Source organism: Raphanus sativus, chromosome 4 (assembly GCF_000801105.2).
Source record: "Raphanus sativus cultivar WK10039 chromosome 4, ASM80110v3, whole genome shotgun sequence".
NCBI classification, from domain to species: Eukaryota; Viridiplantae; Streptophyta; class Magnoliopsida; order Brassicales; family Brassicaceae; genus Raphanus; species Raphanus sativus.
Genome location: NC_079514.1, coordinates 13,640,334 through 13,661,407, shown reverse-complemented (window position 1 = coordinate 13,661,407; position 21,074 = coordinate 13,640,334). Strand labels below are relative to the sequence as shown.

General features: G+C 33.1%; 3 protein-coding genes and 1 pseudogene across 5 annotated transcripts; 3 read left to right on the top strand and 1 right to left on the bottom strand.

Annotated features, from left to right (window-relative positions):
* The first annotated feature begins 79 nt into the window (after nt 1-79).
* LOC108852037 (uncharacterized) lies at nt 80-3,731 on the top strand. 2 transcript variants are annotated; one of them, XM_057006939.1, is made up of 14 exons: nt 80-480; nt 1,035-1,138; nt 1,227-1,338; nt 1,418-1,543; nt 1,629-1,733; nt 1,840-1,926; nt 2,065-2,180; nt 2,273-2,374; nt 2,464-2,577; nt 2,728-2,787; nt 2,868-2,988; nt 3,090-3,164; nt 3,269-3,304; nt 3,397-3,731. In XM_057006939.1, exons 2-14 carry the CDS (start codon nt 1,107-1,109, stop codon nt 3,508-3,510), a joined length of 1,200 nt encoding a protein of 399 aa, XP_056862919.1. In that variant the 5' UTR covers nt 80-480; nt 1,035-1,106; the 3' UTR covers nt 3,511-3,731. The 2 variants fall into 2 exon arrangements, with proteins under 2 accessions (XP_056862919.1, XP_018481029.2); XM_018625527.2 differs by lacking the exon at nt 80-480 and having other exon boundaries at nt 1,026-1,138.
* Nucleotides 3,732-6,569: 2,838 nt separating this feature from the next.
* LOC108853237 (uncharacterized) lies at nt 6,570-8,502 on the top strand (annotated as a pseudogene).
* A 104-nt stretch (nt 8,503-8,606) lies between these two features.
* On the bottom strand, nt 8,607-10,964 carry LOC130511125 (uncharacterized). Its single transcript, XM_057007979.1, has 4 exons — nt 10,957-10,964; nt 9,348-9,932; nt 8,972-9,296; nt 8,607-8,888 (listed from the first exon to the last, which is right to left on the bottom strand). Exons 1-4 carry the CDS (start codon nt 10,962-10,964, stop codon nt 8,607-8,609), a joined length of 1,200 nt encoding a protein of 399 aa, XP_056863959.1.
* Nucleotides 10,965-17,142: 6,178 nt separating this feature from the next.
* LOC108852940 (BTB/POZ domain-containing protein At3g26490) lies at nt 17,143-20,672 on the top strand. Of its 2 annotated transcripts, XM_018626412.2 has the most exons (5): nt 17,143-17,702; nt 17,818-17,887; nt 17,979-18,815; nt 18,897-19,172; nt 20,113-20,672. In XM_018626412.2, exons 1-5 carry the CDS (start codon nt 17,644-17,646, stop codon nt 20,494-20,496), a joined length of 1,626 nt encoding a protein of 541 aa, XP_018481914.1. In that variant the 5' UTR covers nt 17,143-17,643; the 3' UTR covers nt 20,497-20,672. The 2 variants fall into 2 exon arrangements, with proteins under 2 accessions (XP_018481914.1, XP_018481913.1); XM_018626411.2 differs by having other exon boundaries at nt 17,145-17,702; nt 17,979-19,172.
* Nucleotides 20,673-21,074: the final 402 nt, after the last annotated feature.

Genomic DNA, 21,074 nt, shown 5'->3' with positions numbered 1-21,074 from the left:
GATGGTAACAAATCGCACCAATCTTTCCTATAATTGCATCAGCGACATATGCTTTCGTCGTCTCCACTTCGCCTAAATAGAGCAATGGTCTCATTCAAGAAGTAAAAAGAAAGTTTATTATTCCACCTAAAGAGGCACATGACCTATGAATCTCAAAGGATCCTCTCGCATATTTCCACGTGGACAATTAATTCGAGCCCGTGGACTAACTACACCGTCGTCCAGTCTGGCTGCTTCGTGAGAGTTACCCTCCTCCCACGACCACGTTCGTTTTAAAAGTCAACTCCTTGTCTCACGCAATCCCCTGTCCCGCGTATCACCTGACGACAACTTCTTCTCCATTTCTTTTTTTTTTCAGTTGTTTTTAGTAAACCCGGGAAGAACTAACTTTCATTATAGTTTTCAGTCAAGTTCATCGAATGTTTTATTGAAGAACACGAAGAGTTTTTCAAGATTTTTTTTTCGTTTAATCCTCTCCTGGTAAGTTTATTTGTCTTATTATCTTTCTAATTCAACTTAAAGAAAAGTCTTTAACTTCTTGATCGAAAGTTAATGTTCGTTTCAAAGAGTTAACGTGTCTTTCTGTTATCTTCCTATCTCCGTATTGTGTCTGAATCTAGAATTCACCGTCTCTTTCAGCTTCGACTCCTTGTTTAATTCTCAAAACAGAGATCAAAACTCCTTTTATTAAACCGAGATTATAAGTTGTGAATTTGTCCTTTGCTGTAATTACTTTGGTGATTACGGGTACGTAAATTTGATATGATAGAAAGCTTGAAATAAGTTTTATATTTAATGAAACAAACTCATCATTTGTGTTACTCGTTCTTGACGAGTATTCAATCTTTTTTTGAAAAAAATTATTGATTTCGCTTCTTGCTTAATGTCTAAAAGATTCATGTTTTCTGATGACTCTGTTTATGCAAGAGTCAGTAGTTTTATCCTAATTAAAAATCTGGATTTACTCAATTTAATTTGAATCTAAAGATAAGTTTCCTTTTTACTTGATCTCATATCTTTTGAACATGATACAGATAATCAAGTCTCGGAGACTGAAGCCTCCACTGAAGGAAACTGTTTCTTGTCAACTTAACCAATTTCAAAACATGGCAAACCGATCAGAAAACTCACTACGCTGGTTTGAGACTTTTAACCAGGCATTTGGTTTAAGGGATATGTTCAAGAAAAAGATTCATCTGTTGTTCTATTTTTTTTTTTTTTTGCAGTTCGATTAGTAGAACAACAAATGGTGGCATAATGTTCATACTAGCGACTTTCGCAGGAATGGTTATCGGATTTTTATTAGGCATATCTTTCCCTGCTTTGTCACTAACTAAAGTAAGCTTTTCATTTCACTCTCTTTTACTACAACAATGTTTTGGTGTGATTTCTAAACATGCCTTTATTTTTTTTGCAGATGAATTTTCCATCAAGCATACTTCCTTCTATTAATACTATATATGTAGAAGTTGAGAAAAAAGAGATATCATCTAGCAGGAGTCCGTCAAAAGGGCTTGGTTCAAGTGATGCATCATCTCATAAGGTGTGTTTTGTTTCTTCATTTTAACATGAATAATCATGAGTTCATGTTTTGTGGATGAGTTACAAGAGTGGTGCATTTTATGCAGATTTGGGTTCCATCGAATCCTCGAGGTGCAGAGATGTTGCCTCCAAGTTTTGTAGCAGCTGAATCAGATTTATACTTAAGAAGATTGTGGGGATTGCCTAAAGATGTATAGTATTCTGATACATATATCATCCTGGTTTTGTAATGAGCTTAGACATCTATGAACCTTTGAGTTTATCTGAATCATGTTTTTCGGTTTTTTTCTTCTTTAGGATTTACCGGAGGTTAAGCCTAAGTATCTTGTTGCTTTTACCGTTGCTTATGAACAGAGGAAAAACATCGATGATTGCATCAAGAAAGTAAGTCTTCTCTTTTGCTCTACCATCTGTTCTTCTAATCTTTCCGCAGAAAAAGAAGCTCTTTGACTCTCTCTCTCTCTCTCTCTCTCTCTCTCTCTCTCTCTCTCTCTCTCTCTCTCTCTCTCTCTCTCTCAACAGTTTTCAGATAACTTCACTATTGTTCTGTTTCATTACGATGGAAGAACCTCGGAGTATAATGAATTTGAATGGTCTAAACGTGCAATACACGTTAGTGTACCTAAGCAAACAAAGTGGTAACAAAATATTTCCTCTTCTTGACTATCTTTCTAAATTTTCATTGATCCCCACGTCTAAAACATCTCTCTGGAATATGCTACTATTGAAGGTGGTATGCTAAAAGGTTTCTGCATCCTGACATTATAGCACCATACGAATATATATTCCTTTGGGATGAAGACCTTGGCGTTGAAAACTTTGATGCAGAAGAGTGAGTCTCTTTTTGTTTTCTTTTGATTTATTATTATTATTAACTCCAATAATATAATAAGATGTTAAGAAAGTCTGGTCGTCTTGCAGGTACATCAAGATTGTAAAGAAGCACGGTCTAGAAATATCTCAACCCGCCGTTGAATCAAGAAAAAAGATCACATGGAAGATTACAAAGAGAATACCTGGAATCGAAGTTCACAAGTAAGAAATTAATACTTACAAAAAAAATTGTAAACAAAACTAAAGCAGAGTTCCAAAAAAAAAAACAATGTAAACAAAACTAAAGCAGAGTTCCAAAAAAAAAAAAACTAAAGCAAAGTTTGTGTACTTCTTGACAAATTCTTTCACCAGAGAAGTCCAAGACGGGGCACCAGGCCACTGCAAGGACCCTCACTTACCTCCATGTGCAGGGTATTGTTCACATTTCATTCGTCCTAAAAAATATATTTAGCTTTCTCGACCTCACGGTTTACTACAATGTTACTTGTTAGGTTTATAGAGATTATGGCTCCTGTTTTCACAAGAGATTCTTGGCGCTGTGTATGGCATATGCTTCAGAATGACCTGGTTCATGGTTGGGGTCTTGACTTCGCGCTAAGGAAATGTGTAGAGGTTAAGATACTAATATAACTTTACTCATATGTGTGTGTATATATTTTCACAGAACATTTTGGAAACTCAGAAAATCATATTTATATAATACAATATAACAGCCTGCGCATGAGAAGATTGGTGTTGTGGATTCTCAATGGATTATTCATCAAAAGATTCCTTCTCTAGCAGCCCAGGTAAAAATAAATGATCAGAATATACACCATTCTCTATACTTAATTACTACAGCTTGATTGGTCATGGTTTTAAACATGAGATAATCTCTTAATAAATTGACCAGGGAACCTCTCAAGATGGGAAATCTGCGTCCCAAGGGGTAATAACTCAAAACACATAAGGTTCTTGAATTATCGGGTTCTAGACCAAGATTATTATTACTGATCTATATGAATATATGTGTTTTGTTAGGTAAGGGAGAGATGTCATATGGAATGGACAATATTTGAGAAAAGAATGGCTCAATCAGAGAAGAAATATCTGAAAGAAATTGCACCTGCTTCTTCAAACTCTACACTTACTTAAACCAAAAACAGAGGAGGAACTAAGTAGAAAAACGTGTTCGGATAACATTTCCAGGAGAAGACTAAAAAATAGATTGTTGATATGGGGATTATGATCATAATGAGCACATACCCAAATGCATACACAATGTAAAAGGAGCTACATATTGTTTCTTTTATTCTTGAAACACACTTGAAGTCTCAACAGTAGGGAAATAAAGTTCTTTAGAATCATTTCATATATGATCATATCTAATTTAAATTTTTGATATAAAAGGGAGAAGTTAAATATCATATGTATTAAGATTACATCTGACATCTTAGTTGTACCGTTTCTGGAATCACTATAGTGATTTTACATCTTAAGCGACTATTTTTCTCTCACCAAGTATTTTTACTTTTGTTGGTATCTTTGTTTTATATCGCTAGTCGCTCCCACACCGAACCGGACTTAGTTATAACTTATAAGACTACGATTCCGACAAGATCAAATTACGACTTTATACCGTTCTCTCTTTACTTCATAGCCGCTAAGAAATCTCGAGTACATACACTACAACTCATTTGAACAAAAGGCATAACGGCTTTTTAACGGATGATGATAAGCTGATCTGATTGAGACGTGGCTCTAGTAATGATAGCTTCTCAAGTTTTTGGGCTGGCTCTTGAAATGAGGCTTTACTTAATTGAGGCCCATTAAACGTTAACGAGCCTACATTAACCACACGTCAACAGACCAATACTTTGAAATTTACAACTGTAGCATATAAGCTGCAACCGGTAAATTAATATGAAATTAATGAAATAAAAATAAATGAAATTATAGAAATGTAATACAGCAAAAAAAAAATATATTCCATTCATTTATAAATAAATTTGTTATAGAATAGTTTTTTTTGTATTTTATCGAATTATTTTTAGAATTGGTAGAATGATCATTCCATTCTATTCATAGCAAATGGTAAAAAAAAATTTATGGAATCAACCATTCCACATCATTTTATTCTAAAATATTGTAATTCAATCACACCCACAGTGTTGTAACTTGTATAGTTCATGTGCTTGTAATAGTTTAGGATGACTAGTATTGTGTTAGAAAGTAAATTCTAAGAGATACTACGAATGAAGAAATTTGTAGTATATAAAAATATTTTTTTGCAATGCAATCAGTGACGGATCTAGGATTCTAGTTTAGGAATGTCAAAAATTAAATAGGATCTTTTTAATCTAAATAAAAAAAGAAATAAAAAAAGTTGTTAAAACGGTTTGAACCTTAGTCTAGAGATGTCAGCTTAAGTGAATCACCACCAAAACAGACAAAATTCACTTGTACAAACTTAACAAATCAAATATAATATATATTTTTAAGGTGTGTCAGCTAACCGAATCCTCCTCTGAATGCAATATTTTTATTATATTGGAAGGAGATGATGCTTTCGACTTTTGTTGTCTTGGATTACTTCCAGTGGCTCTAGAACTATTATTAATCGGAGGCACTTTAATAAGTAACTCATTTAAACAAAAAAAAACTTATAACTAAAAAGTACTTTACAAATTTATCCTACGGGATTCCATATTCTGGAATCTTTTCACTATTACTTCGTTTGTCATATTTTCAACCAATTCTTTTTCAACAAAACAAACAACACAATCATTTAAAAACTGATCACTTATCCGATTCCGCAAGCTGGTCTTCACAATCTTCATCGCTAAAAAAGCATTTTTCAACTGTAACGGTGGCAACAGGTAAAGTCAAAACTAGCTTCAAAAGCCGATAAACCTGAGGATGTGAAAGATGTTTCTTTGTCTTCACCATCATACATGCAAGATCTCCAAGATCCTTCAAATTAGAAAATCTTCCATCTTCCTGAATATTGTCAATGTAGAGACCTAGTTGATGCTCAAGAGTAATCCGCTGGATAGGACTAAAATCTTCAGGATAAAACTCAGTCAATCTCATAACTTTTAACTGATCAAACTCATGAAATGAATTAGTGGGGCTCAAAGAAGCAATGCAGCCAAGTAATTCGGTGTTTACCTCATCAAAACGGTCATTAAACTCTTGAATCTGCATATCCAATATAATGTAAAAACACTCCACCTTGTAATGATGCAAGTTAGTTGTATTGCTTTTTTTCCTTGAATTCTTTGAATCAAATTCATCATCCATATCCAGGAAATCAATCTTGTTGTCCTCACAAAAGGAAGAGACTTTAGTGATCAGGGGCGGACGTACATTGTGCACTATGGGGGCACGTGCCCCCTACTACTTTAAAAAAAATTGTATATAGTTTGATTAAGTGTAATCATGTTCGAAAAGCAAGAATCCTATTATATAATTGTTATATGATCCATAGATATAATGTACCCCAACATAAAATAAAAGATAATTTCAGTTTTAAGGCCCAATCCAATATAAAAGGAAATTAATAATGGAAAACTTTAATTTTAACCTAGTTAGTAATTGCTCACGTTTTGATCTTTGTGTTTTTTTCTTTTGGCTTTTGTCGCAGGCAAACAAAAAGACTACGACTAAAATGTTCAGCAAAAAAAGATAAAAGGTAAACTAGATGAAAATTTTGATTTCTTCGATCTAAATAGTAAGAAACTGCGAGAACATAAATTCTAGTCTTATGCTAATTTTTTAATTTTTTTTACAGAAACAAATTCAATGGAAAAATATTTCAAGCCTAAAAGAAAATTTGTGTCTACATCTGAAAACCATGAAGATAATTTGCCTTCTCCAAAAAAGAATGACTCTGAAGTTGATTTGAAGAATTTACCTAGTGATCCTGGAGATAGGAAAAAGATAACTGAATATCCTTCAAATCAAAGAGATGAGGTAAGACGCAAATATCTTATGAGAGGTCCTTGTCAACCTCGTGGTCATGAATTTCCTAAAACATTGTTTCAAAGTAAACTGAGACGATTCAATCCCGCTTGGTTAGATCTCTATGGCGATTGGTTAGAATATAGTGTGAAAAAGGATAAAGCATTTTGTTTGTTCTGCTACTTGTTTAGAGATTACACTGAGAACAAATGTGGAAGTGATGCATTTGTGGTCAATGGATTTGATGACTGGAACAAGACAGAGAGATTACGTGCTCATGTAGGAGCAGTGAATAGTTTTCACAATAGTGCATTGAAAAGGGCTGACTATCTGATGAAACCAGAACAATCGATTGTTCATGCTTTTTATAAGCAGAATGACGCTGCTAAAGATGAATACAAGATTAGATTGAATGCTTCAATTGATGCTTGTAGGTATTTGTTAAGACAAGGACTCTCGTTTCGAAGTCATGATGAATCGGTGAATTCAGTTAACAAGGAAAACTTTGTGGAGCTTGTGAAATATACTGCAGAGCATATGAGCTTATAAGTTCAGTTGTGTTAGAGAATGCCCCCAAGAACAACCAGATGGTGTCCCACAAAATCCAGACATATATAGTTCATTGCTTTGCGGAAGAAGTTATTGAATCTATTATCAAAGAAGTTGGTCATGATGTATTTTGTTTGTTGGTGGATGAATCTGCAGATGTTTCTGACAAAGAGCAAATGGCAATAGTTTTTCGCTTTGTTGATACACATGGGATAGTTAAAGAAAGGTTTGTTGGTCTGGCTCATGTGAAAGAAACATCTTCTTTATCTCTGAAGAGTGTTGTTGATTCATTGTTTGCAAAACATGGATTGAGTATGAAGAAGTTAAGAGGACAAGGTTATGATGGAGCGAGTAATATGAAGGGTGAATTCAATGGTCTGAGAGCTCTAATTCTGAGAGAATGCAGTTCTGCATATTATGTTCATTGTTTTGCTCATCAGCTTCAGTTAGTTGTCGTTGCAGTTGCTCAGAAGCATTTTGAAGTTGGAGATTTCTTTGATAAGATTGTTGTCTTGTTAAATGTGGTTGGAGCTTCTTGTAAGAGGAATGATAAGATTCGAGAAGACTACCAGAAAAAGTTGAAGAAAGAACTAAGAAAGGTGAAATTAAGACAGGAAAGGGACTGAACCAAGAGGTTTCGCTTCAAAGACCTGGTAAAACTCGCTGGGGTTCTCATTATAAGACTTTGCTGCGGTTGGTTGATTTGTTTGCTTCTATCATTAAAGTGCTTAAGTATGTTGAAATCGATGGAAGTGATGGTATCAAAAGACGCCAAGCTAATGGTCTTCTCAAGTACTTTCAAACCTTTGATTTTGTGTTCTACTTACAATTGATGTTGCTTCTTTTTGGGATCACAAATAGCTTGTCCAAAAGAAGGATCAAGACATTTTGAATGCTATGTCACTTGTGAAATCCACCAAGCAACAATTGTACAAGATCAGAGATGATGGATGGGAATCTTTGATCACTAAAGTCTCTTCCTTTTGTGAGGACAACAAGATTGATTTCCTGGATATGGATGATGAATTTGATTCAAAGAATTCAAGGGAAAAAAGCAATACAACTAACTTGCATCATTACAAGGTGGAGTGTTTTTACACTATATTGGATATGCAGATTCAAGAGTTTAATGACCGTTTTGATGAGGTAAACACCGAATTACTTGGCTGCATTGCTTCTTTGAGCCCCACTAATTCATTTCATGAGTTTGATCAGTTAAAAGTTATGAGATTGTCTGAGTTTTATCCTGAAGATTTTAGTCCTATCCAGCGGATTACCTTGAGCATCAACTAGGTCTCTACATTGACAATATTCGGGAAGATGGAAGATTTTCTAATTTGAAAGATCTTGGAGATCTTGCATGTATGATGGTGAAGACAAAGAAACATCTTTCACATCCTCAGGATTATCGGCTTTTGAAGCTAGTTTTGACTTTACCAGTTGCCACCGCTACAGTTGAAAGATGCTTTTCAGCGATGAAGATTGTGAAGACCAGCTTGCGAAATCGGATAAGTGATCAGTTTTTAAATGATTGTGTTGTTTGTTTTGTTGAAAAAGAATTGTTTGAAAATGTGACAAACGAAGTAATAGTGAAAAAAATTCCAGAATATGGAATCTCGTAGGATAAATTTGTAAGGTACTTTTTAGTTATAAGTTTTTTTTGTTTAAATGAGTTACTTATTAAAGTGCCCCCGATTAATAATAGTTCTAGATCCGCCACTGTTAGTGATCAAAGATTCTCATCCATCATCTCTGATCTTGTACAATTGTTGCTTGGTGGATTTCACAAGTGACATAGCATTCAAAATGTCTTGATCCTTCTTTTGGAGAGCTTTTGACAAGCTATTTGTGATCCCAAGAAGAAGCAACATCAATTGTAAGTAGAACACAAAATCAAAGGTTTGAAAGTACTTGAGAAGACCATTAGCTTGGCGTCTTTTGATACCATCACTTTCATCGATTTCAACATACTTAAGCACTTTAATGATAGATGCAAACAAATCAACCAACCGCAGCAAAGTCTTATAATGAGAATCCCAGCGAGTTTTACCAGGTTTTTGAAGCGAAACCTCTTGGTTCAGTCCCTTTCCTGTCTTAATTTCACATTTCTTAGTTCTTTCCTCAACTTTTTCTGGTAGTCTTCTCGAATCTTATCTTTCCTCTTGCAAGAAGCTCCAACCACATTTAACAAGACATCAATCTTATCAAAGAAATCTCCAACTTCAAAATGCTTATGAGCAACTGCAACGACAACTAACTGAAGCTGATGAGCAAAACAATGAACATAATATGCAGAACTGCATTCTCTCAGAATTAGAGCTCTCAGACCATTGAATTCACCCTTCATATTACTCGCTCCATCATAACCTTGTCCTCTTAACTTCTTCATACTCAATCCATGTTTTTGCAAACAATGGATCAACAACACTCTTCAGAGATAAAGAAGATGTTTTTTTTTCACATGAGCCAGACCAACAAACCTTTCTTTAACTATCCCATGTGTATCAACAAAGCGAAAAACCATTGCCATTTGCTCTTTGTCAGAAACATCTGCAGATTCATCCACCAACAAACAAAATACATCATGACCAACTTCTTTGATAACAGATTCAATAACTTCTTCTGCAAAGCAATGAACTATATCTGTCTGGATTTTGTGGGACACCATCTGGTTGTTCTTAGGGGCATTCTCTAACACAACTGAACTTATAAGCTCATTATGCTCTGCAGTATATTTCACAAGCTCCACCAAGTTTTCCTTGTTAACTGAATTCACCGATTCATCATGACCTTGAAACGGGAGTCCTTGTCTTAACAAATACCTACAAGCATCAATTGAAGCATTCAATCTGATCATGTATTCATTTTTAGCAGCGTCATTCTGCTTATAAAAAGCATGAACAATCGATTGTTCTGGTTTCATCAGATAGTCAGCCCTTTTCAATGCACTATTGTGAAAACTATTCACTGCTCCGACATGAGCACGTAATCTTTCTGTCTTGTTCCAGTCATCAAATCCATTGACCACAAATGCATCACTTCCACATTTGTTCTCAGTGTAATCTCTAAACAAGTAGCAGAACAAACAAAATGCTTTATCCTTTTTCACGCTATATTCTAACCAATGAATTTATCCGGTAGGTTTTCACAAATATCGTTTAATAATGGTCGACGATGACTTAGATTTTTATGTCGTCCGTTCAATAAATACAAAAATGTATGGTTATGAAGTATCCGATATTGATCTTTAGTTCAGTCAATGTGATTCTCATTTAGTGAAAAGCCGACTATTAGTTAGGAAAAAGGATATTTCTCTCTGAAAGATAAGGGTTTGCGAAGAGATAAAAGAAAGCTGAGAAAACGAATTGGTGGAGAGCCTTTCAAATGTAATTTTTGATGTAATTTTAATTTTGTCTGACAATGAATGGTAGACATTTCCATATGGCTGGCTCATTGAAAAGTGAAAACAAAACAACCAAACAAAAATTGTTCGTCCAGCACTGTTTATACAACCATCATGAAAGAAATAAAACTGGGAGACAAAGTGGGACTTAATGTAATCGTACATCGAGTGAAATAGAATGAAATATAAAACAATCAGATTTTATAAATATAATTTGCGTGTTACAAAAAAAAAAAAAAAAAAAAAATATGAATTTGCATCTTTCGTTGTTTCCTCGAGCCTTAACCAACCTAATTTAACCTCTCTTTTATTTGAGTTTTATTTTTCTATTTTTTTCGTCATCGACGTGTACAAACTGGTACTAACTTTATAAACCACACTGGTATCTATGCATCTATATGAAAGACAAAGTTCGGTTTTTTCTCTAACACTTCATACTAGATTATCCATATTCAAATTCTACGTTCGTAGTACATGAATATTTCTAAGCTGAGAATTTTTTTGGGCAAATTTTTGATATCTTCCAAATAACTTGCAAAAGTAGGTAATTCCTCTAGTTCTAAAACTATCTTCACTAATTGGGAACAATCTATTACAAACATGATCCAAAATTATCTCAAATTCTTCATACATTCTATTGCCCAAAATAACATTTTCACCTCTAAATGAAAAAGAGAAAAACTAACTTTGACATTTCTTTACTCTCATTAAACCAGCACAACTTTATAAAGTACTATACGTCCTGAAAAAAAACACTCATTGTTTTTCCAAGAACCATATGTAAAACACCAACGTCATCGGATTGATGGAAATTTTGAAATCTCGACTTGGCAAGTTACTGCTTGTGTTGTTGCCACTTGTGAGTCCGCTCAAAGCTTTGATTATGTTTCCGCAAGTTTGAGAATTTTATTTATAATTAAGAGATTTATGTGTACTGGGTAGTTATAATAATTTTTGAATAATAATATATTTTCAGTCGATATTTAAATATAATTAAATTTTATATTTTAACTTTATTAGTTTAAATTAAATCTATAAAATCAATTGATTATTTGAAATTTTCTTCAACTATTTCTATTTAGATTTAGTTAAATTGCAATAAAAATAATTTGTATTTTCTAAAAATAAAATATTACATTTGGTAACTATATTTATTTAAATATCTAAATATATAAATTCTACGAAATATGGTTTTTGTTTTCTTTATAAGATCATTAAACTAAAAATAATTAGTTAATCTAATAAATCAAACGTCAATCGTTCCATTAGGTATATTATTGACGATTAAACATGAATAGATTGTTTTTACACTATTTAATAGGTTTTGATTAAATTTTCAGACATTTAACTATCTACAAAATTTTGGCTTGGTTAGTGATATCTTAATTATGTATTTGTTAAGACACATTTCTAATTAATTTTTTAAAATATATGTATATAAGTTTTCTATATTTTATAATCTATAGAATATTTTTATATTTGTGAATATATTATTAGTTTACTTTTATTAATGTTAGTGATAATATATAAATTATTACTATACCTTAGAAAAATACAAACAAAATAAATTTATATAAATGAAATGATCTATGTTATAATTTTATTTGATGTCATGTCATATTTTCAGAAGTCATATCATTTTTCTTTTTTGAGAATAAATGTGGCGATAACATGTAAATATTTTTGAAATATTATTTGCTAAGTTTTTGAGTTCTTAGTCAAAATAAATTAGTAATTTTTTGATATCAATGGAACAAAATATGTTTCGATCACCTTTTTGTGGTGAAGAAGTTTCTTATCACTTTTATTTCAAATATTAAATCATATCCTGACTAAAAACAAATCAATAGATGGAAAATGAAATGAAATAAAATGTAAACGATAGAGAAAATCGGGACCAAAATTAATGGTAGCAAAGACAAAGTGTGTTTTGTGGTGGTGATGTCACGGTCCCAGTGGGAATATGATTCCTCTCTTGTAGACAAACCTTAGACAAAAACCATTATGGTAATTAATTTTATCGTCATTTGCCAATAAGACCAAATACAAATCTGGTTTCTTCCTTGTCGCGCATTATCTGTTCATAAGTCTGACTAAATATAAACAAACCCCTAATTTTGGAGACACTGAACGCCATTTTCAACTATTTGCTGCATGTAGTTGCATACGTACATCAATAACTGCAAACATATTCAAAGTTAGATGATCTGTCAATAACTGCAAACCTATTCAAAGTTAAATGATCTGATAACACTAGTTGTTTCTCGTAAGAACCTCACAAATTTTGGCAGATAATCAAACCAAATTGTTTTTGATTACTCTATATATAATTTAACTACAAGAGTTCTAGATAAACATAACTGATCATTGAATTGTTAGGATAAAAATACTAATTCACTCAGCCGGATACCTGTTAGCATATTAATGTGTGTAGATGGACCGGTTTAAGAAAGAACGAAAGTTTATACGTCTATTCTGTAAAATTAGACCCCGTTTTTATATAAGTTCATTTTGCAAGTAATGAATTAATTAATATTTCATATTTGTAATATGATATCTCATTTTATTTTTTATATATGTGAGATTCCTGACATAGTTTGATCCTTTTATTTTTATTTTTGGTAAACTGATTTTTTAAAAATTTAACTATCAATCTCCACTAAGGAAGAAGGGATAGTTTAAACCTAACAAGGCAGAGATTGCCAAACGATGGTCCAAACAATGATCTTACAAGTCGTCAAACGAGGCATTTATAATAACTTACGATAAAAAGTCAAATTTGAGGCTTTTTTTTTGTCGACAGCTCATCTTAGTCAAATTTGAGGCTTAAGTTCTTGAATTCTTGAAATGACAAACCGCACCATTAGAAATGAAACGTAGACATTTCAGAAACATCGTTTGCTTCCAAAGGGATACGTTGTAAGCTAACAATCACGTTCTTTCATTATTTGACAAGCTGATGTTGCAAATCTATTGGAGAAAAATTAATGACATATTATTATAGACGACTCTTATGATAAGATGATTAATCAAAGCGATATGACAAAAATAGAATCCTAAGCTGATTGGTTACAACTGTGGGGCGCCAACCACATTTTTTCAGCAGCTTTCTTAAGCAGAAAAGTAGACCTATTTGAGGGCGACTTATACCTGCCTGCTTAACCGACGATTGCCGTTTTCATCGATTTAGTTACTAAAGTTTGCTTCATAACAAAACATTAACATCGTTTTTAATAGCATATTTGCTTATGTGTGTGAGTGAGTGATAATTTTATTGGTATAACATGTTGTTAATATAAAGCTTTGGGTTTACTAATTTCCGCTAATCATACCACTTTTGTATACCACTTTCATCATACTAATCCTGTTTTATTAAAGCAATCTCATCTCATCTCATCTCTCAACCTTCCTTATAAAAAGTAACACTTACCAAAGTGATGATTATATTTGAAGTACAAAAACACTTGAAACAGTGCTTAAAATCATCTTTATTTGAGTAGGAAATAAAAAGAATGAATTAAGACAAGCGGCGTCGACTATGCAATGATAGAAAAACGATGGACAATCACATGGCGCTTTGCCTTTTGTAGTCACGAAAAAAATACAATCTATTAAAAAATTTCCAATTATTAGTATTATCTCATTAATTGTCAGATAGAAAATCCAAGATGGATACTCCATGATCGATCTTGATAACCCAACATCTGTCTAATTCGTTGAAACAAATTAACGCACTTAAATTTAGCTGCCCATTGATTCTTTTCAACTTGCACTATAGTTTTGTTTTTAAGTATCATTTACTATCTTTTTATATGATTCACTCACTGAGATCAGTTATGCAATTGGAAGAATCATACGGTAACTAAACTGTTGTTACCGGTGAGACAACAACAAAATACTTTTGCATCAGTAAAGATCTTTTTACAATACGTAAGTTGTTCCATCATTCTATGAACATGGAAAAGTTATCTATACACACCACATGTCATGCTTTGACATCCAATAAAAAGGATCAAATGCATTTTCTTTTGACTAAATAATAAACCATATACAATTTTGAATTTTCTATATTTTCATCATATGAGGAACAATCATCATCTTTAAAATTATTGATATTCCGACTTCGTACGAATGTCTGACTACGAAAAAGATTACTATATATAATATAAAGAAAACAAATGTGGTTTCATTAGATGGGGTCTCTCTCTGATACATAACCCATTAGATCGTAAAGGGAGAATTACATAACCTATTAGAACCATGATATTAGTCGGAAAAACAATTATTCATGATATGGAAAGGAAAAAAGTTATAGGCAATCATGCTAAATGCTGAGTTTTGGACAGTAAAGGAATGGTTGGCAAAAAGAATAGATAGTAAAATGATGAAATAATGAAAGAATGTGTTTCAACTTTTTTTTTTCATTTTTAGTTCGAAAAGCACCATGCTTGTAAATATTCTATTTTATATTATTACTGATGACATAAGTATGTGGTTTCACTTTTTGAACCTAACCAATTATTGGTTTTCACACACTGTTACAGTGTAGTATTAGCTAAGTTTAACCTTAAAATTTCGGACGTTCAACACTAATGGTCTATTTGGTTATACTCAAGACCGTCTCTGAAAATATTACACAATCAAAAATTAAGTTAAACATTGAAACGAAGAACCGTATTGACAATTGTTATTCCAGTGAAGACAAAGATAGTCTTTCGCCTGAGAGTTTTCCGATGAATTGATAGTGGATTGGGTGCAAGAACTTTTCCCTAGATGGACGGATTGGCCAAACAAATTATATTACTTTTCTTTACTTAGAAACGAATCAAACACACAACAAAATACAACAATCAAACGTAACATATAATATTCATACGTGTAACTTCGTATCAGATCCATCTTCCATTTCCAACAACTAAATTAGTGCATTTACTCGAATGTGTATCATGAATTTTGGGAATAAGAACGAAGATACTGTGCCTTGAGAAACTGTGTAGTATTGGCCAATTTTTGAGGATTTTAAATTGCTTGAGTCACTAATATTTTGAAGTCACTGTTAAAATATACTTGAAGAAAAACAAAGTTGTCTAAACTAGGAACACCTTGATCTTAGGGGTGGTTAAGCTTTGGCCTTACACTACTGCTTATCACCTTCAAAATGCAACTAATCTCACATACCTCACTTTCTCATACAAAGAAGTACCGGAAAAACGGCCATTTCATACCCAACATATCTCGATATGTTCAATTCATATCCGACTTATATGGCCGTGCCAAAACATACATGAACTTATATGGCTGTGCTAAAACATACCCAACTTATATTTTTTTGGCAAAATCATACACCAGTCGCCACATCAGCTGTTAAGTCATCTATTTTTGCTCGCGTGGATGCAACATCAGCTAATTTTGCTGACAAATATGCCATGTATATAATTTAAAAAAAAACTAAATAAGTTTGTTATAAAAATAATTTTTTATAAAATATAAATTTTTATTTTATATTATTTAGTAAAATTAACAAAAAAAAAATTAATTGAATTCTAATCTTATATAAGAGATTTCGATCATATCAAAAACCGTCCTTATAAGAGTTATATATGTATTTTAATTAATTATGATTTTGTTAATCTAAATTAGCTCTTAATATGAATAAATTTTTAATTAAAATACATATATAAGTTTGGGTTTAGAGTTTGAGTTTGTAATATATAGTTTGGGTTTAGAGTTTAGGTTTTGGGTTGAGAGTTTAGTATTTGGGTTTAAGGTTTAGAATTTGGGTTTAGGATTTAGGGTTGGGTGATTAGTGTATATGGTTTGGTTTAGGGTTTAGAGTTTGAGTTTAGGGTTTTGAGTTTAGGGTTTTGGGTTTATGGTATATAGTTTGGGTTTAGGGTTTATGGTTTGAATTTAAGGTTTAGGATTTGGGTTTAGAGTTTAAGATTTGGATTTGTTTGTTTCTCTTTGCCGATACTATATGATATTTGTAAATAGTATAGAACAAATTATGGTATGAGTTTAGGGTTTAAGATTTGGGTTTAGGATATATGGTTTGGGTTTAGATATATGGTTTAGGTTTAGGATTTAAAATTTGAGTTTAGGATTTATGATTTGAGTTTAGAGTGTATGAATTTGTGTTTGTTTGTTTGTCTTTGCCTATACTATATGATATTTATAAATAGTATATAATAAATTATGGTATAGGTCGAGTGTAGGTTCTTTTCTTTCTCCCACCACCTATTCTTCTCTTTTACTTTACGCAGTAACAACATCATCTCTTCATCCGCTGCTCTTATTTATACCTTCACTTTTACTACTATCAGTTATAAAATGATCTAAGAAGATAAACTAAATTGTATTTTTTTTGGTTTATTCTATTATGATTGGGCGCATAAAAAATTTGGTAGATGCTCAGGTGTGTTTCTGTTTCGAATCACATATACATCGTATAGTCTTGATATGGTATTTTTCAACGTTTGTAGCATGTTTCTCCTTTCACCATTTATATTTGTACTAGTGCTTGGACTATGTTATATGATCTATAGTATAACATATTTTGATTATGTTTGCCACACAATGTGATGCGCTTATATTCACGCTCACGTAAGTGGAAGGAGAAAAATGTCAAGCTTTGGCTCTAATTGTCACATTAACTATTCAGTAGCTATATACTTAATTTTTTTAGCTCTTATGAATATTGAGCAAAATCACCCTTATATCATCATCGTCTATTATTACTTTTTTTGATCAATCGTCTATTATTACTTTAGCTTTTTTTCTTTCACCTGTAAAATTTAAAATAAATTATATTATATCTAATACTTTGTGCTTTCTGCTGAAATTGATTATACGAAAGTTCTCAGGTGGTGTGACAAAAAAGCGAATCATTTCTCAAAGTAATCAGCTAACCTTAAAAAATTACATTCTGCGAATAAAAAATTAACTATTTTATTACAAAAGCACTCGTTTATAAATTTGTGTGCAACAGATTCTTGTTTGTTGTACACTCTCACCTTAAAGTCTTTCACATTCGTTTTCCGACAAGAACATCGACAATTTCCAGAGAAAGGATTAGTGTTTTCTCGTCCAAATCCAAGTTTCTTTCCTGTGATTAACGTTACTTTAGCTGCTGATCATCCAACCGTCGTCGGAGCTCCACCGGTCTCTTCTTATTCTTTTCAGTTTCCGGCAATATTTACCATTTTCCGGCAGTAAATCCACCGGTTACTAGAACTTGAGACAAAAATTGACGATCTCCGGGAGGCGATTCTGTTCTGACATACACCAATTCCCGGTTTCGACAAAACCCATAATCTAATTTATTCCGGCGAACCGGAACCGACTTTACCGGCGACTTTCTTTTCATACCGGAAATGAAGTTTATGGAATTAGGGTTTCGGCCTGATACATTCTACACTGTAGAAGCAGTAAGGTAATAACAAGAACTCAATCGTCTCTATCTCTCTCTCAAATTTTCTAATTTTTTTTGTTAAATTGTTCCGACCAATCTCTGATCATTTTTGCTGTTCGGTCTGAAAATTTTACAGGTCTGTGTCTTCTGATTTACTGAATGATCTTATAATCCAAGTAAAATCCACCAAATATCTTCTTCACAAGGTAATAATAATCCACTTTTTCATAGTAACATTTTCAAGATTTGATTTCTGAGTTTTTTTTTATTTTTTTTTGGCGCAATTTATATTTGCAGTTTCCGATGTTATCAAAATGCTTGCGTTTAAAGAACTTAGTCTCTTCACAATCACAAGAACCCGAAACCTCACAAGAACAGAAAGTGATACAACTCGTTGACTTTCCCGGCGAAACAGAGGCTTTTGAGCTCTGTGCTAAGTTCTGTTACGGCATCACGATCACTCTCAGCGCTCACAACGTAGTCGCGGTACGATGCGCAGCGGAGTATCTCGGCATGACGGAAGAAGTCGAGCCCGGAGAGACAGAGAATCTTGTCCAAAGACTCGAGCATTTCTTGACTTCTTGTGTCTTCAAGAGCTGGAAAGACTCATTCGTCACTCTTCAGACCACAAAGGCTTTACCTTCGTGGTCTGAAGATCTCGGGATCACGAGCCGTTGCATCGAGGCGATTGCCAACGGTGTAAATGCATCTCCAGGTGACGATTTCGCGAACGTTATGGAGACGGGGTTGTCGAGAAACCGGTCGAGGAGAAGAAGAGATGAAAGCTTGTGTAATGGTAAGGCAGAGAACTCGCGTTGGTGGGGTGAAGATTTAGCTGATTTGGATTTGGATCTTTACCAGAGAACAATGGTGGCGATAAAGTCATCGAACCGGAACGTATCTCCGAGATTAATCGGTAATGCTCTTAGAATCTATGCTTCTAGATGGTTACCAAGCATTGAAGAATGTTCTCCGGTTTTGGAATCGGTTATCTCTCTTCTACCGACAGAAAGATCAGCTGTTCCTTGTAGCTTCTTCCTTCAGTTACTGAAGACAGCGAATGTTATGAACGTTTCGCCTGCTTCGAAGATGGAACTCGCGGTGAAGGCGGGAAACCAACTTGATAAGGCAACGGTAAGCGAGCTGTTGATACCCTTATCGGATAAGTCAGGTATGTTATACGATGTGGATGTTGTGACTATGATGGTGAAGCAGTTTCTGTCTCAGATCAGGCCAACAAGAACTCAACATAGAAGGTCTCGTTCAGAAGAAAACATGGAAGAGATACAAGAGATCAGAGGATCTCTGTCTTCTTCTTCTTTTCCTCCGTTGTTGGTTAAAGTAGCAAAGCTTGTTGATTCATATCTTCAAGAGATTGCTAGAGATGTGAACTTAACGGTGTCTAGCTTTCTTGAGTTGGCTGAATCGATACCTGATCTTTCAAGGATCAGTCATGATGACTTGTACAAAGCGATTGATATCTATCTTCAGGTAAAAAATGTTACAACTAGAAGCTATTATCAACTTTAACATACACTAGATCTTGACTCACGCTTTGGAAGCGCGTAATATTTTATGATGAAAACTTCAATAATAATTTAACAAATATTTTGGTAATTTTTAAAGAGTGTGTATTTAAAATATTTTTGCATTTAAATCAGTGTTTTTAAATTCAACCTGATTGTGATTAAACCGGTTAATCCGGAGATCTAACAATTCAATTTAGATTTTTAAAATATTCATATTAAGAAAAATCACTAAAATCTGAGACTAACCGATTGAACTGATGGATGACTGATATGTAATCTAATTTGATTCAAATTGTAGTAGTTTCATAATTTGTAATCTTATAATCCAAATTTTAAAATTCATTATTTTGCAATTTATGAAATTATGACGTTTTTACAAAATTTTAAAGAGAAAATGATAGATACAAAGTAACTAAGATTAATTATTGTATTGTTTGGAAACATTGATAGTAGTATAAAAAAATATTGTTTGGAAATATTGATAGTAGTATAAAGAAATAAGTATATTGTTTGGAAACATGGATAGTAGTATAAAAAAAATAAACATTAGTGATTTAATGTAGGTTTAACTATAAAATATAAATGTGTATTTAATTTAAAAACTTACAAAATAAATGTTAGATCCAATAGAATGTTTCTGTTTTAATAAGATAGACTGATTCAGGATTCAGGGCGGTCTAATAGCATGTCCAATGCACAACCGGAGCGGTCGAATAAATATCAAAAATATAGATATAACTATTGACTTTTAAGACTACGTCATTACATTTGTAAATATTTTTTTTTTTGGTCAAACCTTTTCTTACATTTGTAAATATATCGTCAATATTTTCTGAATAAGGTTAAAATTAATTGGAGACAACACTGCATTGATTGTTATCTCACACCCTTTATGTTTTCAGGTTCATCAGAAGATTGATAAGACTGACAGAAAGAGGTTATGCAGAATCTTGGACTGCAAGAAACTATCAGTAGAAGCAAGCAAGAATGCTGCACAAAACCAGCTGCTTCCACTGAGAGTGATTGTGCAAATCCTATTTGTGGAGCAAGCACGAGCTGCGATAGCTACAACAGCAAACAATATCACCAATAATGAAACAGCAGTTTTGAGAAGAAGTTTTACAACAAGAAGAGAAGAAGATGTAGAAAGAGTTGAAATTAAACCTAACGGAGGATTTCAGAGCACTCCTTCGAGGTTTATGGCGTTGTGTTCGATCCCAAGACAACCTAAGAAGATGTTTTGCAAGTTATTGTCGATCAGTAGGAGTTTAAGCCAACGGATCTGAAAAGAAAAGATGGTGGGAGATTTTTTGCTCTACTGGTTTCTTGTCGCTCAAGTCAAGTGTTTTCATTGTCTCTTTGAAGCTTGTTTGATTCTGGAAATATTCATTTGTCATACTACCACATTGTATACCGAATAATAAAGAAAAATGTACATCAGTTTTTAATTAATTTCGAGAAAGGAGAGAAGTGTTTGAGAGAAAGATATTATTCTTTAAGTTCAAAAAAAAATATTCTCCTGTCACAAACTTGCACAATACGGTATAAACAAGGTCATGATGTGTTTACAAGTAGTCCATCGGAAAACTAGTAGAAGAAAAACTTGAGCAGAACTCAGATTTGGTGAGATGCGATTTTTTCCAGGCTTCTTATCTCCACCATCACCTAGTTCTCCCCCAAATCCAATGGTCTAAATCAGACCAGAAACAAAATTAGTAACCATGGAGGTTTCCCCATGAGAGACAGCCAGGTTCATCTCCATATCGCTCAGCCTCAAAACGGATCCTCTCTTTTTAGTTAAGTTACATGGACTTCCGCCAAGTTAATCGACAATTAATGTATTGGTTCAAATCTATTATATATT

What these genes read in the sequence shown, in the direction of transcription:
- LOC108852940 (XM_018626411.2), top strand. Translation starts at nt 17,644, where the DNA reads ATGAAGTTTATGGAATTAGGGTTTCGGCCTGATACATTCTACACTGTA. An exon ending in CCAAATATCTTCTTCACAAG is followed by an intron (nt 17,888 to 17,978) that starts GTAATAATAATC and finishes TTATATTTGCAG; the next exon opens with TTTCCGATGTTATCAAAATG. An exon ending in CGATTGATATCTATCTTCAG is followed by an intron (nt 19,173 to 20,112) that starts GTAAAAAATGTT and finishes TTATGTTTTCAG; the next exon opens with GTTCATCAGAAGATTGATAA.
- LOC108852037 (XM_018625527.2), top strand. Translation starts at nt 1,026, where the DNA reads ATGATACAGATAATCAAGTCTCGGAGACTGAAGCCTCCACTGAAGGAA. An exon ending in TCAGAAAACTCACTACGCTG is followed by an intron (nt 1,139 to 1,226) that starts GTTTGAGACTTT and finishes TTTTTTTTGCAG; the next exon opens with TTCGATTAGTAGAACAACAA. An exon ending in CTGCTTTGTCACTAACTAAA is followed by an intron (nt 1,339 to 1,417) that starts GTAAGCTTTTCA and finishes TTTTTTTTGCAG; the next exon opens with ATGAATTTTCCATCAAGCAT.
- LOC130511125 (XM_057007979.1), bottom strand. An exon ending in CATGGGATAGTTAAAGAAAG is followed by an intron (nt 9,297 to 9,347) that starts GTTTGTTGGTCT and finishes TTATCTCTGAAG; the next exon opens with AGTGTTGTTGATCCATTGTT. An exon ending in TGAGGAAAGAACTAAGAAAT is followed by an intron (nt 8,889 to 8,971) that starts GTGAAATTAAGA and finishes TCTCATTATAAG; the next exon opens with ACTTTGCTGCGGTTGGTTGA.